Source organism: Rhipicephalus sanguineus, chromosome 3 (genome assembly GCF_013339695.2).
Source record: "Rhipicephalus sanguineus isolate Rsan-2018 chromosome 3, BIME_Rsan_1.4, whole genome shotgun sequence".
Lineage (NCBI taxonomy): Eukaryota > Metazoa > Arthropoda > Arachnida > Ixodida > Ixodidae > Rhipicephalus > Rhipicephalus sanguineus.
The window spans coordinates 208,623,276-208,636,961 of record NC_051178.1 but is presented as its reverse complement, the minus strand read 5'-3'; the positions used below and the strand labels follow the sequence as shown (position 1 = coordinate 208,636,961).

The 13,686-nt window shown below is 47.9% G+C and overlaps 2 protein-coding genes across 2 annotated transcripts in view; one reads left to right on the top strand and one right to left on the bottom strand.

The window, feature by feature from the left end:
- Positions 1–13,686, bottom strand: part of LOC119388188 (26S proteasome non-ATPase regulatory subunit 1) — a 61,777-nt gene that overhangs the window by 3,441 nt on the left and 44,650 nt on the right. The window contains exons 23-24 of the mRNA XM_037655841.2: positions 11,423–12,029; positions 8,185–8,260 (exon numbers count right to left, since the gene is read on the bottom strand). Coding sequence (XP_037511769.1) covers positions 8,185–8,260; positions 11,423–12,029 — 683 coding nt within the window. The remainder of the gene's footprint in view (positions 1–8,184; positions 8,261–11,422; positions 12,030–13,686) is intronic.
- On the top strand, positions 5,312–6,988 carry LOC125757750 (tigger transposable element-derived protein 4-like). Its single transcript, XM_049413856.1, has one exon. It carries the CDS (start codon positions 5,356–5,358, stop codon positions 6,874–6,876), a length of 1,521 nt encoding a protein of 506 aa, XP_049269813.1. The 5' UTR covers positions 5,312–5,355; the 3' UTR covers positions 6,877–6,988.

Below are 13,686 nucleotides of genomic sequence, written 5' to 3'. Positions count from 1 at the left end.
GTCGCCCGACTCAAGTTCGGATGAGTCTGAGTGACAGCACTTTGTGGCCTTCTGGCGTTTAACTACATATCAGTGTCCAAATACAGTGGACTCCCATTAAACGAAACTCGGTTAAACGGAAAACCCGCATAAACGAAACTATCTAGGCACATTTGGTTGGTCTCCTATATATTTAATAATAAAAAGTTTCGGCTAATCGGAACATTTTTTTCGCTTACATCGGTTAAATGAAACTAAAACGGGCAAACTCCAAGAACGTCGGAAATGGCCACGGCAGTCTAGCAACCATGAAACAAGAAGCTATAGAGTTTCCCACTAACTGTGGCGAGAGAAATGGGAAAGCCGCCGGGCGGTAAGCGAATCCGCAAAACAACGACGAAGGCAGACTCCACGGAGGACTGGGTTATGTGCACTGGATGCAACTACTGGCATACGCTGGCATCCACACCTTACGAGTCTGTAGAGGAAGCGGAGGCAGCGCCGGAATTTTACTGTCAGCAATGCGAGACCATCAGGGTCCTCCGAGAAGAGTTCGTACAATTGCTGAAAGAGGAGACGGAGCGATGTAAGCTTACAGTGGCGAACATGAGAGCTATGCTGGAGGAGGAGAGTAAGGCAAGAAAGGCAGAGAGGGGGCGGTTTGAGGAATTGTTGAACGAAGAAAGCAACAGGCGGAAAAATCTGGAGGAGAAGATCAGCGCAATGTTGATCCAGAGTGGACGCCCGAAGACGGCGGCGGCAAAGACACCCGTGGGAAGTCCCCAGCTGGAAACAAAGGCAAAGGCAAAGGAGACTGCGGCAGGAAGTCAGAGAGGCTCTTACGTGGACATTCTGTTGGATAATGTGGCCATCAGCAAGGAAGGACCAGGGAGCGAGGACCAGCAAATACAGAGCACCGATAGTCGCGAGGATATGAGAGAACCAGAGGGCACGAAGACCTCTACCATGAGTCGGGAGGCGCGTGGAAACAATCAGATGGCAAAAAGAGGAGAAAGCAAAAAATCTGGGGACAGGACTGGGACACATGGAGGGCGACAGAATATACAAACGAAGGCAGAAAGTGAACGGCGAGTCTTCGTTTTCGGAGATGGGAATGCTCTGCGCATGAAGTGGGCCACACTCCATACGGTAGGATGGAACCAGAAGGTACAGTTCAGGGCAGAGACCGCGACCACGTTGAGAGAGGTAGCCGAAGCCGTGGATGCAGAACTTGAAAGGTGGGGTACGGATGAGGCAATGGTGGTCATCCATGCAGGCTGCAAAGAGGTGCTGAGCGGGAGTGAGCCCCATGAAGAGATACTTAATGACCTACGCGCGCAGCTGCAGAGGTGGAAAGAGAGAGCGCCAAACTCTCGGTTTGTGATATATGCTCTGCCGGTGCCCTGGAGAGGCACAAGTGAAATCCTCAACACTTGCAAGCGATGGAATGATGGGATGAGGTCAATGTGCCAGGAACTAGGTCCATGGGTGGAGCTTGCAGCGTCCAACAGCTTTCGGGAAGAGGTGCCAGATAACCTGATTTATTCAGAGAACATGGCGAAGGACATCGGGAAGCGCCTTGGGAGGAGGCTGTGTGCTTTTTTAGATGTTCGCCCAGCAAGGAGCCAATGGAGAGAGAAGTGGAGGAGCGGATACCGAGCCAACTCGGTGATGGAAACTCTCAGCCAGGCGCTTGTACAAATGGTCGAGGGACAACGCAGGCGGAGAGATGGCAGGGCACCCAGGCGTATGTAGGCTTTCCAGGGGCCAATGGGACGGGCATGGAGGTAGATTGTGGTCAATCGGGCGAAAGGAAGGCGCAAGGGCAGCAGACGAGGTGCTTACCTCAAGGACGTCGGAGACGCAGGGGTCCTCGGAAGAAGGCATCCAGCCAAGCGGAAAAGGTTGGGTTTCTCAACATGCAAGGTGGCCGCACCGAACAGAAATGGGGAGAACTAGTAAAGATCATGCATGAAGAGCATTTTGCGTTGATGGCAGTGGCAGAAACCCACCTTCGTGACCAGGAGGTTCCACCAAGCGATACCGGATTTGCATGGGAGGGATGCAACCGGCAATACGGTGAACGAAGAGGAGGGGGACTGGGCTGCATGTGGAGGCTCCCACAACAGTGGACAAGGATTAAAGCGGAATGTTCGGAGCATATGTGGTTGTCTGGGAACATTGCAGGTAGACGGATCGCATTGGCAGTAGTTTACCTGTGGACTGGTGCGCAGATGCAGAAGAACACTGAAATATGCCAGTGTCTTCGTGGGGATGTGGAAGACGTCCGCCGGGAAGCCGAGATAATCATAATGGGCGAGTTCAATGCACACTTGGAAGACCTGGACGGCCGCACCGATGCCAACGGCAGACTCTTGCAGGAGCTCGCATGTTCCGCTGGGTTGGTGATAGCAAATCTAACAGAAAAGTGCTGTGGAATGACGACCTGGTCCGTGCGTGATCAACAGTCGTGTATTGACTACTGCCTGCTGAGTGAATCGCTGTACGAGCACCTCCAAGGAATGGTGATTGATGAAGATGGGAAGGGCAACTTGGCCAGTGATCACAATCGGATACAGCTGATTTTTAAGGGTGGTTTCCAACAGGGCAGAAGCCAACGCCCAGCAGTATCCGCCCGTCCCAACGAGAAGGCCTTGCAACAAATGGCGGCAGAAGTGGAAGAACATGCGGACACACTGGAGTCCTACGATATGTTGGTAGAAGAATTGAGAAGAGCCCTAAAAGAATGGAAACCAGGTACAGGGCGTCGAAGAGGCCTGAAACCATGGTGGAATGGAGAGGTAGCAGAGGCTATAAGACACCGACAGGAGGCGAGCCGTGCCCACAGACACCTCAGCAGGGGCGGCGATACAGAGGCAATTCTTAGAGCATGGGATGTGTACAGGACCCGGAAACTGGAGGCAGCAACACTGGTTCAGTCATGCATCCGGGCGGTGAATCAACGATTCATGGCCGACTTGAAGTCAGCGGGAAAGCAGGCGCCACAGCGCTTTTGGCGGTACATCAAGAGGCAAGACCGGCCGACGCCCCAGCGGATACTGCGACAGGCATCGGATGGGGAGGACAAAACAGGGAAAGAATGTCTCCCGTTGCTGGAGAAGTGGATCGAGAGTCTTCAGCAGCGATGTGATATGGAAGGCGTGCCAATCAATGCAGAAGGACCGTACACCTGGCCTGTCGCAGAAGAGCAGACGTCGGCGGACCTTAGGATGGCACCAACAGATAGAGAAATCAAGAGAGCCATGAAGAGGGTAGATGCGGGCACTGCACCTGGTTGTGATGGATTGCCAATGAGCCTCATAAAGGCACTGGGCCCAAAAGCCAGAGAGAAAGTGGGGGAGTGTGTGGCTGAGGCGCTGGTGGACGCCAAAATCCCAGAGGACTGGAAACGGAGTAGGATCAAGCCCCTGTACAAGGGTGCAGGCGATGCCAAGGACTTATCCAGTTACAGGCCTATCGCCATAACGCCTGTTCTCTATCGGCTGGCCATGCAGGTTGTGAAACCAAGACTACAGCGATGGGCAGAAGCCACCGGTGTGCTGGGCGAGTTGCAGATGGGCTTCCGCCAGGGTCGTCGTATAGAGGACAACCTGTTGATCCTCACCCAGGGCATCGAGATGGCGAGTCAAACGGGGAACCCGCTTTATGTCGCCTTCCTGGACATTGCGAAGGCATACGACTGTGTCGACCGTGAGATATTGTGGGCGATCCTTGGAGAGTTGGGCATGGCGGAAGAGGACCTCGGACTGCTTCAGGCCATTTACAGAGATGTAGTGGCAGAGGCAGAATGGGAGGGCCACAGAACCAAGCCTTTGGCCATGCCTAGAGGACTCCGCCAGGGCTGTCCACTATCACCAGTGCTATTCATGGTGTACGTGGCCGGTGTCGTACAGCACCTGGAGAGGTCTGGCTGTGGGTACACCATGGTTCACAGCGAATGCGGCTGACAGGTGACAAGCCATGTTCCAACGCTGGTGTATGCCGACGATTTTGCTCTGCTTGCGGGGTCGGCAGAAGAGCTGCAGGGGCTGTTGGACATATGTGCGAAGGAAATGAGTCGGCTCCGCCTGCGTTTCAGCCCTACAAAGTGCGTCGTGATGACGTGGGGAAGGTCTGAGGTGCCCCAGGACACAACGTGGAGGCTACAGGACAACGACATCCATAGGAGCGCCGCGACTAAATACCTGGGTGTTCGGCTGACAGCAGGTGCAGACTACCTCTCGGCACATGAGAAGGAGCTGAGGGCGAGAGCGGCCCGATACAAGGGGATTCTGTGCCGGAGAGCGCTGTGGTCGTACAACCGGTATGAGGTCATGCGAGCGCTATGGAAGATGGTGGCAGTGCCGGGCCTCACGTACGCGAATGCTGTGCTCTGCCTCTCCACTGGCGTTCGGGAGTTTTTGGAGAGGCGCCAGAGAGAAATAGGAAGGCTAGCACTGGGCGTGCACAAGCACACACCAGTGGAGGCCATACAAGGGGAGATGGGCTGGTCTTCCTTCACGGCGAGGGAGGCGGTGGCCAAGGCAGGGTACGAGAACCGGCTGGTGAGGCTCCCTGAACAGAATGTGGCCCGCAGGATGCTCGTCCACACCATCTTCGCCGGTAGGTCTACGAGATGGACCAGACGCACAGCGGCTCTACGCCAACGTTTTGGGTTGCCGGCAGTGTGTTTGGAGAGAGCAAACGAGGAGGGGAAGACTAAACCCGGAGAGGGAGTGCGGATCAAAGTCCGCGAGGTAGAAACGACCGCATGGCGGGACTCGGCCGCGACAAAGTCATCCCTCGAGATATATCGCGGCGAGAAACATGAAATAAGCACAGAAAGGATATACGATAACTCGAGGGGAAGTGCTTTGCTGGCAGAGGCGAGGGCGGGTGTGCTGCGGACGCGACTCTGGAGAGCGCGTTTCACAGAGGGTCTCGCGAAAACATGCGCCCTCTGTGGGGGATCGGACGAAACGCTCGGCCATGTCGTCCTCGAGTGCTGCGAGATCCGTGCGCCGGCCGCCACAGCGGCGCTGCCCATCGCGCTTGGCTTCGGTGTAGAGGGCGGAGAGCTGCGGAAGGTGGTGGAGGTGACGAAGAGGCGCCTTGAGTACTGGTGGCGGCGCGGAGCGCTACGTGTTTAGTGGCAGCTTGTTAGTGGCACCCTTTTGTGTGGGTGTTTTTTTTTTTTTTTTTTTGGTCACGCCGGTTTTGGATACTAAACTACGGCGACCCGTTAAAAAGGGCGAGACCACCAACATCATCATCATCATCATCATCATCATAGGCTAGCCAAGCCAAAAGCCAATCCAGCGATCGCACATGTTCGCGCGCGTGGAGTAGTGATCGAGGTCTCGTCGTAAACTTGAGATGGAAACAAAAAAACGGCAGCACAATGCACTTTCGCTCGCAACGAAAGTAAGGATTATCCAAGAACTTGACCGCAACAACCTATCGAAGACAGAAATTGCGAAGAAGTTCAATATTCCCAAGTCCACGCTGTCGAGGATACTCAAGAACAAAGGGAAGATTGAAGAAGCTGTAAAGCTTGGGAACTTCGCCACGGACAGAATGCGGATGAGAACGACGGCGTACAAAGAAATCGAAGATGTGCTTTTCCTCTGGTTCAAGCGTGCGCGCAGTGCGAACTTCCCGATCAGCGGCCCCATTTTGGAAGAGAAGGCCAAAGAGATTGCTACTCGGATGGGGATCGAGGACTTCCGGGTGAGCGATGGCTGGCTGAGCCGTTTTAAAAAGCGGCATGGTCTTGTCTTTAAGACAGTTTCTGGAGAAAGTGCAGCTGTAAACAGAGATATCTGTAGCCACTGGCAACAGGGGAGGTTGCAAGAAATTTTGGAAACCTACGAACAACGGGACGTGTTTAACATTGATGAAATGGGGTTGTTCTACAAAGCACTCCCTACTAAGACTCTTGCTTACAAGGGGGAAACCTGTGTGGGAGGAAAGCGAAGCAAAGATCGTATTACGGTGCTAGTAGGTGCCAACATGGACGGTAGCGAAAAGTTGAAGATGGTGGTTGTGGGGAAATCAAAGCACCCCCGCTGCTTCAAAGGTGTGCGCATGCTGCCTGTCACGTACCACGCGAACGGGAAAGCTTGGATGACACAAGCAATCTTCGAGACATGGTTGCGCGAAGAGGATAGAAGATTTGCCCAGCAGAACAGGAAGGTTATTTTTATTGTTGATCAATGCCCTGCTCACGGTCAAGTGGATAGACTCATATCGATCAGCCTAGAGTTCCTGCCACCAAATGCGACCGCAATCATTCAACCGATGGACCAGGGCATAATTCAAAACTTGAAAGTTCCCTACCGCCGCCAAGTCCTCCAGCGAATGCTTCTCTGTGCAGACAACAAAAAAGATTACAACGTGGACTTGCTCTCAGCTCTTCACATTCTAACCAATGCCTGGGAAAGTGTGAAAGTGTCAACTGTGCAAAGGTGCTTCCACCATGCAGGGTTCTCAATACAAGAAGTCCTTCCAGACGAGGAAGACAACATTGCTGAGGCTGAGGAGGCTGATATTCTCTTCAGTCAGGTGACACAGTCTACTTCTTTCACGCGAGAGGACTATGAAACACTTGATGCAAACGTCGCCACATGCCGCGAGGACAGCCTTGAGGAACTCATAGCTGAAGTTCAAGATGAGGACCCGTGCTCAAGTGGTGATGAGATGGTGTGTGATCCCGGGCCCATTTCAGTGCCAGACAGTGCAGCAAGAGATGCTGTCATCCTGTTGCAGCGCTACTTTGAACACGATGGTGGCACAGAGTTCCTGCCAAGCCTTTCAGCAATGCACTCCTACTTTGTGAGAAAGTGCTTGAACAAGGCCAAGCAAACCGTTATCACCTCCTTTTTTCCGAGTCAGTAATATTAGCAACATTTTTCTTTCTAATCAACTATAGTAGTATTGTATACTTCAAAATGTTTTTGTTCAGTCAGCCACAGTTGGTGCTTTTGAAATAAAGTCATATTTCATTAAATTTGTGGGCTTTGCTTAAATGAAACTTCTCATAAATGGAACAAATTTTCTTGCCCCTTCAAGTTCCGTTTAAGAGGAGTCCACTGTAAAAAGAAATGTCACCACAGTGCAGCTGGTTGTGTCGCGTATTTATCAAGGTAAAGGTGTGCCGCGATACTTTGCAATTTTTTAAAATTTCTTTTTTGGGGATTCAAAGTTTGGGGGGTCGACCTATATTCCGGTTTTTACGGTATATTGCCCACAAGCATAAGATATCTGCTATCCGCAGGCGGGCGCTGGCATACACAAACGATATCCCCGTATACCAACAATGCGAGTGTGTTTTCTTCTCGGTGTGCACATCTTTCTAAGCCTGTGAAACATACTTATTCCAATGAACATACTTTTTTGTTAATAATACAAGTTTTTCTCATTTTCTTTTTGTTATTCATGAATAAGTAATTCACCTATACCTGTGGAAAATATTTTTTGTCACATTATAGTCACTCTTAAAAAGTTAAGGTAAATTTTCTTCCAACTAGGTCACTGTGATGATTTTAAATATGTAAGACATAAAAAAATTAACCCTGCAGGTTTGCATACGACGAAAAAAGTTGACCTTCAAGGGGTTGAAAAAGGCTGCTTAGTTTCAGTAACTAAACAAGCATGTGTACCATTTACAGCTCCTCTGCAATACCTAACAAAATAAGACTGTCAGCTTTGATCAGATGTGTGGAAGCACCTAACACCGCTGTGCGCTGTCTTTCATTGCTTCCCGAGGCAACATTGACGAACTACTTCTGTAACTGATCATTTCACTTTGAGGCTTTTGTGTAAAAGATATTGCAATCTAGAAACACACAATAAGGACTTCGTACATGCTTTTCAAGTGTTATATCCCAAGAATTCAGATGCTTTCTCTTCGTGCATTTTATGAAAAGAAGCTGCATGAGTTGTAGTGAATATAATTATTACTGCCAAACAAATATGTATTCTACCTACAGGCAACCAACAAATAGATGAGAGCACTGAGAAATGATGCCAATCCATAGGAGAATGGTTCCTGCAATCATGATGAATCATTGCAGGAATGTGATTGGCTCGAGACTGTGTGCTATTATCAGAACCTCAGAAATAAGGAAGACTTTCTTGAACAATTAATTTACTATGTGTTTGTTTACATTAGAACTTTCTGCACGGCACCCAAAACATGCATACCTGAGACGGGCTCCACCAATTCTTCCTCTTCACTCGACTTTGTGTCTGTCACCATGATAATGCCACCAATTGTGATCTGCAGCAGAAGCCAAAAACTTGAGAGAAAATCACAACTGAATGGCACTTGTCCAGTAGATGGTGCTTCCCACAAAATCGCACTTTCACTACCAATACTGAAACCTACTACATGTATGCTGGCATCGGTGTTCCTCTCTGGCCAGCCTGATTTTGTGCCAAAACCACCCAAGTACAGTAGAACCCCGCTGTTACGTTCCTCACTGCTGCGTTTTCCCAGCTGTTACGTCGTTTTCCGCCGGTCCCGGCATAGCTCCCATAGGATACAATGTATTGGGAACCCCGCTGTTACGTCGTAACTGTCGGACCGTTCCCGTATGATACGTCGCGAAGTGCGCCCGGAGCCGACCGAGTGACTACCAAAGAGAGCGGCCATGGTGCATTTTCACGCAGCTTGGCCTCGTTTGACCGTAATATTAGCCGTATGAGAGGCGCAAGCAACAGAATCTTTCAATTGATGCAAACAAAAGCATGGCCTTCGAGATTCAAATTGCAAAAATGGCGTCTATGACGTAACTGCTCGCGAAAGCAAGGCCTTCGAGATTGGCATTTACTATTGACAAAAGCATAGCCTCTGAAATTTGCATTGCAAAACATGGCGTGTATGACGTAATTGCTTGCGAAAGCAAGGCCTTCGAGATTGGCATTCACTTCTGCCATCGCGTTGGCGTAGACTCATCATCATCGTTATTTGTCGAAGAACAGGAGGAATTCGAGCTGGTTGGAGCTCGCATGGTCGTGCGTGCGGTTCGCGGTCGGACTCGCCGCGCCGGTCGTGATTGCGTGTGCTTAGTTCTTTCATGCCTACAGCTGTTGGTGTTAAAAAAATCACACACGTTGATTACATTTCTGTGGATGAGGCCGTCCTAAGCTCCGCGTTTCTATCCATGACTAGATCGCGGCTGAGCGCGCCAATTTTCGTGCTGCTCGTAAGAATTGAAATAAAATTCTGTACCACTAAATATTTTGCCGTTTTTCCTGTTTTTCGGCTCTTACGTTTCCCGTCTCTTACGTTTATTTCCTACGGTCCCTTCAAAAACGTATCAGCGGGGTTCTACTGTAGTGACATATTTTGGTGTACACAGAAATCGTCACAACATTTCGTAGTGCCTCCTAAAGAACGTGGTATTTGGCATCAGACACCAAGTGACTTGACTTAGATGCACGGAAAATGGGGGACAAAAAAATCTGTAGTAAGTAACACAACATGAACACTTCTGCTTTTGTGGCGCTGCATTTCAAACAGATAAACTAATTTCTCTTGTTGCTCTGACACGTGGTATGTAATTAAAATTCAGTTATTTACAAGGAACTCATAACAGTAATACGTATGTATAAATTATAAGTTCAGATAAAATGCACAGTAAATTTTTTAAGGATACAGTAGAACCTCAGTGATACAAACCTGGCTCATATGAACTTCGATCTGATACCAATTCATAAAATTCCCCGGCTGGATTTTATTGTGTCCAATGGGCCAAAATTTGGATGATTTGAACATTTTTCCGTGTTGCGATGGGTGATGCGAACTTTGATACCGAAACCATTGAGCAACGGCCGACAGAAGCGTGCTCCTGAAGCTTCAGATGTACACACGTGGCCAGAGCACACGCAGTCAGAACTGTGGTTATCATTTGCCACAACCACTGAGGACAAAACAGCCATCGCTACTGATGCGATCATGTATGGCGACGACTAAACTCCGAAAATACATGCGCATCCAACGCTCGAGTCATGTGATGCTGCTTGCCGCAACTGTTGCGGACGAAAGCGCGGCAGATGCGATGATAGATAGCAACGACCTAGTTTTGAAGGCATGTGCGCGGCCAGCGCACACGGATTGAAAATGGAACTACCGATTGCCGCAACCACTGTGCACGAAACCACGGTGCTATCAACGCGATCATCGATGGCGACTATATAGCTTTGAAGGTACGCGGCTAATGCAGTGGTAGATTTAAGGCAATAAAGTTGAAAAGGCATGAAGCGCTTCAGCGTTCCTGTCGTTCACTTATGACTATGGTCGAGTGGACTTCAGCACTTAGTTTTCAGTTGGCCTTGAGTGAAGTTTCGACGCGCGCGTTCATGGCAGCCAGCTGCGCCGTCCCGTATACTGGTCCATTCGCGTATGTCCCAGAAAGACGTAAGAGAGTTATTTTGATGGAAATAAATGTGTTATGCATATGGCGGTTTGAAAACGGATTTTGCTAGTTTTCTGGTTATACAAAAATTTCAGATGATACAAAATTTCAGATGATACAAATATTTTCGCTCTCCTTTGAGATTCATATCACCGAGATTCTACTGAATACACTGGAAGTTGCAACTGTGTGAATTGTTTACGTAGTGCTCTCTTGAGATTTAATGCTCTGTTTCAATTCCGCTGCAATGGGGTTCCCCACCAGGCCCCATTGCAAATTTTAGCAATCAATTTATTACTGCAGGGGAAAGAAGTGAGCTGTCCTGTTGCATGTGAGTCATGCTATGGTATCCAGCACTGCATTTAATTTTTTTTATTACCTAGCTCTTGTCTCTATCAACATGCAAAAGAGAAATTGCCATGTGTATAGCACTTTCCTAAGTGGTGCAAAAACCACCAACCAGTCAAATATTGGACTTTTTGCAGCCTGGGGCATGTGTCAGAGCACAGCGTTCTGGCACTTGTTCAATGTGTAAGAACTGATGCACCTTCCAAGCTAGAGCAACTGACTAGGCATGTTGAGCCTTGAACAGAAAAAGTTTATTTTTTTTTGCCCCAAGAAGTCATGGCAATAACAATACCTCTCTCCCAAGATGGTGTGGTTTCCATCAAGCAATTGTCACTTGGATATGTAGGTAGATTATGCCAAGATGCCCCCCAAAACAATATTAGATGAAATCCACTATGAAACTATTGTCACTACATGTAGGGTGTCCCAGCTGATATAAGCCAAGATGTTTGTTTTATTTTTGAGTCATCTTTTTTTATTCTGATTAGGCAAGTCACTTATGCGCCAACATAGTATCGGTGAAAGTGGACTGATAACCAAACACTGTTTAGGTCAAATAACCATATTTTGACAAAGGCAAGTCCTCGCTTGTTTTTTCTTTAAACAGCTGCAATATTTTACACACATTGTTATAACTGCATTAAAACGAACAGCAATGCAAAGTGTCAACTCACGTCCTTGATGGGCCGGTAGCGGGACCCTTCAGGCATGCTAAGTAGCTTCAATTGTGGTTTTACTACTCTTGCTGGATTGGAGAGGAGCTCAAAGTTTGGCTCTGGTTTGGCCTTAACTTCAGCTTTGGGTTCAGTTTTGGATTCCGTCTTGGATTCAGCCTTGGAATCAGCCTTGGAATCAGCCTTGGGATCAGCCTTGGAATCAGCCTTAGAATCGGCCTTGGTTTCAGTGCCAGCAGGAGCATCTGTGCCTTCTTTTTTGGCCTCTTCCGTACCAGCGGTTGGTGCCTCCTCCTTCTTTGCTGCTGTGCTCGTAGAAGGCTCTTCGTCCACTTCCATGGTGTCGGATGTTGCTGCTGGCACGGGTGATTCCTTGCCAGAGTGTGCCTCACGACGGCGGGCCTTGGCTGTGATGGAGAGCACTGCTGTGGTGACCTTCTCACGCTCCCGCTCCTTCTTCTCCTCCAACGGTGGCGGGTAGGCAAACATCGAAGGTTTGGCCCCCGACCGAATCTGCAGCCGCGGCATTTTCAGCTCCCCAGTCAGGGCAATCAGACAGGTTGGGCTCAGGGCCAGTGACAGAAAGTGTGCCAGAGGGAACCAGTACCTGAACAGACAAGATGCTCGACTGCATTCCTAGGCAACGCAAATGTGGCATTCCTGGTAAAAAGACAGGGCGTGCAAACACGGACAAAACAAACGCCGTGCCCTGATCATGAGCTTGCTAATTCACTTGGGAATCTGAATGCCCTGCATCTTCAGAGACATTTCAGTGTAAAGAATGTTTTGTGGTGTTTCAATTTAAACTACTACATTGCCCTACAACTTTCAAAGTATACACTGGTGCAGCAGGGATGCACAGGATGCACACCATCTAGTGATGTTGCACATAACTTCAGCCGTTCAAGCCTGTCAAGCCCTTAGCTTTGCTTCTGGGGTCAGATCAACTTTGGCAACCATGCCACCAGTACAGAGTGCCATTCTCAGAACCCAATATTTATCAAGCTGGTCGCAAAATGTACACAGCCATAACTATGGCAATAGCATAAAGCATTAAAGGGGCAGCTAAAGCAGTATTGTCAAATCAGCAAAACTAGTAAAGATAAGAAAAGCTAACATTTTGAAAGATGAGAGTGAAGTAGCTGACAGAAATAAGGCGAACATTGCTGTACTTGGATTTGATCTTTTTTTATATTTTTATATGAAAAATTCCCCCCGTTAATATCTATGTTCTTGTTTTTGAAACATTATCAACCTGTGTTGCAAGTTAATGAAGCCCATTTTCTTTCATTGTGTTCGTGTCTGCACGCCTAATTTTTTTCTATGATGAATCCCTACCAATTTTCTCCACTTTCTGCTATTCTATGCTATAACAACTTTCGAAGCACTTCCTTGGCACAGAAAACGTTCATTTCAAAGCAGCTTAACCCTTTGAGATGCTATGTACACAACTGTGTACACTACTTGTTTTTGCTACTTATATCCACTAGGAGCTAAGAAAGAGCAAGATATATTGAGCTTTGGATGAATTGAACCTCCTGCATAATACATTTGTCTTCATTTGACTTCATTTTGCAGTGTACTGTTGCATATGATCACTTTGCTGAAGGCGCTACCACATTCGACGAGTCGTTCGACATGCTGCTTCCCGTGACCCATGTTAAAAGTATAATTTTCCTTTGCTGAACGCAAACATAACCAAAAACGAATCTGTATTATATTTCCAACCTCAGATTTCATTCTATTTATGCAAAAACAGAGCATGAATGGCTTAAGAATAAATGTATATTTAATTACAAAATAATTAGGAATGATTACTATAATGCACATAAACTGACGTATTACGACATTATTTTTGCTGCAACATAATATCGAGTGCCTTGAAATAACACTGTGTCGATTTGACGTATTTACAAACAGTTCTTCATAGGTGGCATCTGAAAGGGTTAATGAAAAATTGTTATATGTACAGTCCAAATATGAAGCAGTCTAGTAAAATAAGAGATTACACTTTTGTAGCACAATTCTTACAGCGTTACTCTCTCTAGGCATAACTATCTTAATGTGCTTTGTGTTTCGGAGCAGCACAGCAACAGCAAACTGAAAATGTAGCTTCTTGGCACAACTGGTGCAACAGCTCCACAATTGCAAATATACACAAAATGGACTTTTCCCTTAACTTCTTTAGAAGACAACACGCTGTGATCTTACAAAGAAGCGAAAAACCTGCAAAGAATTTCTAGAGACCTTTGAAAGCAAGATAC

Excerpts from the sequence above, each read along its gene's own strand:
- LOC125757750 (XM_049413856.1), top strand. The coding sequence starts at position 5,356 with ATGGAAACAAAAAAACGGCAGCACAATGCACTTTCGCTCGCAACGAAA.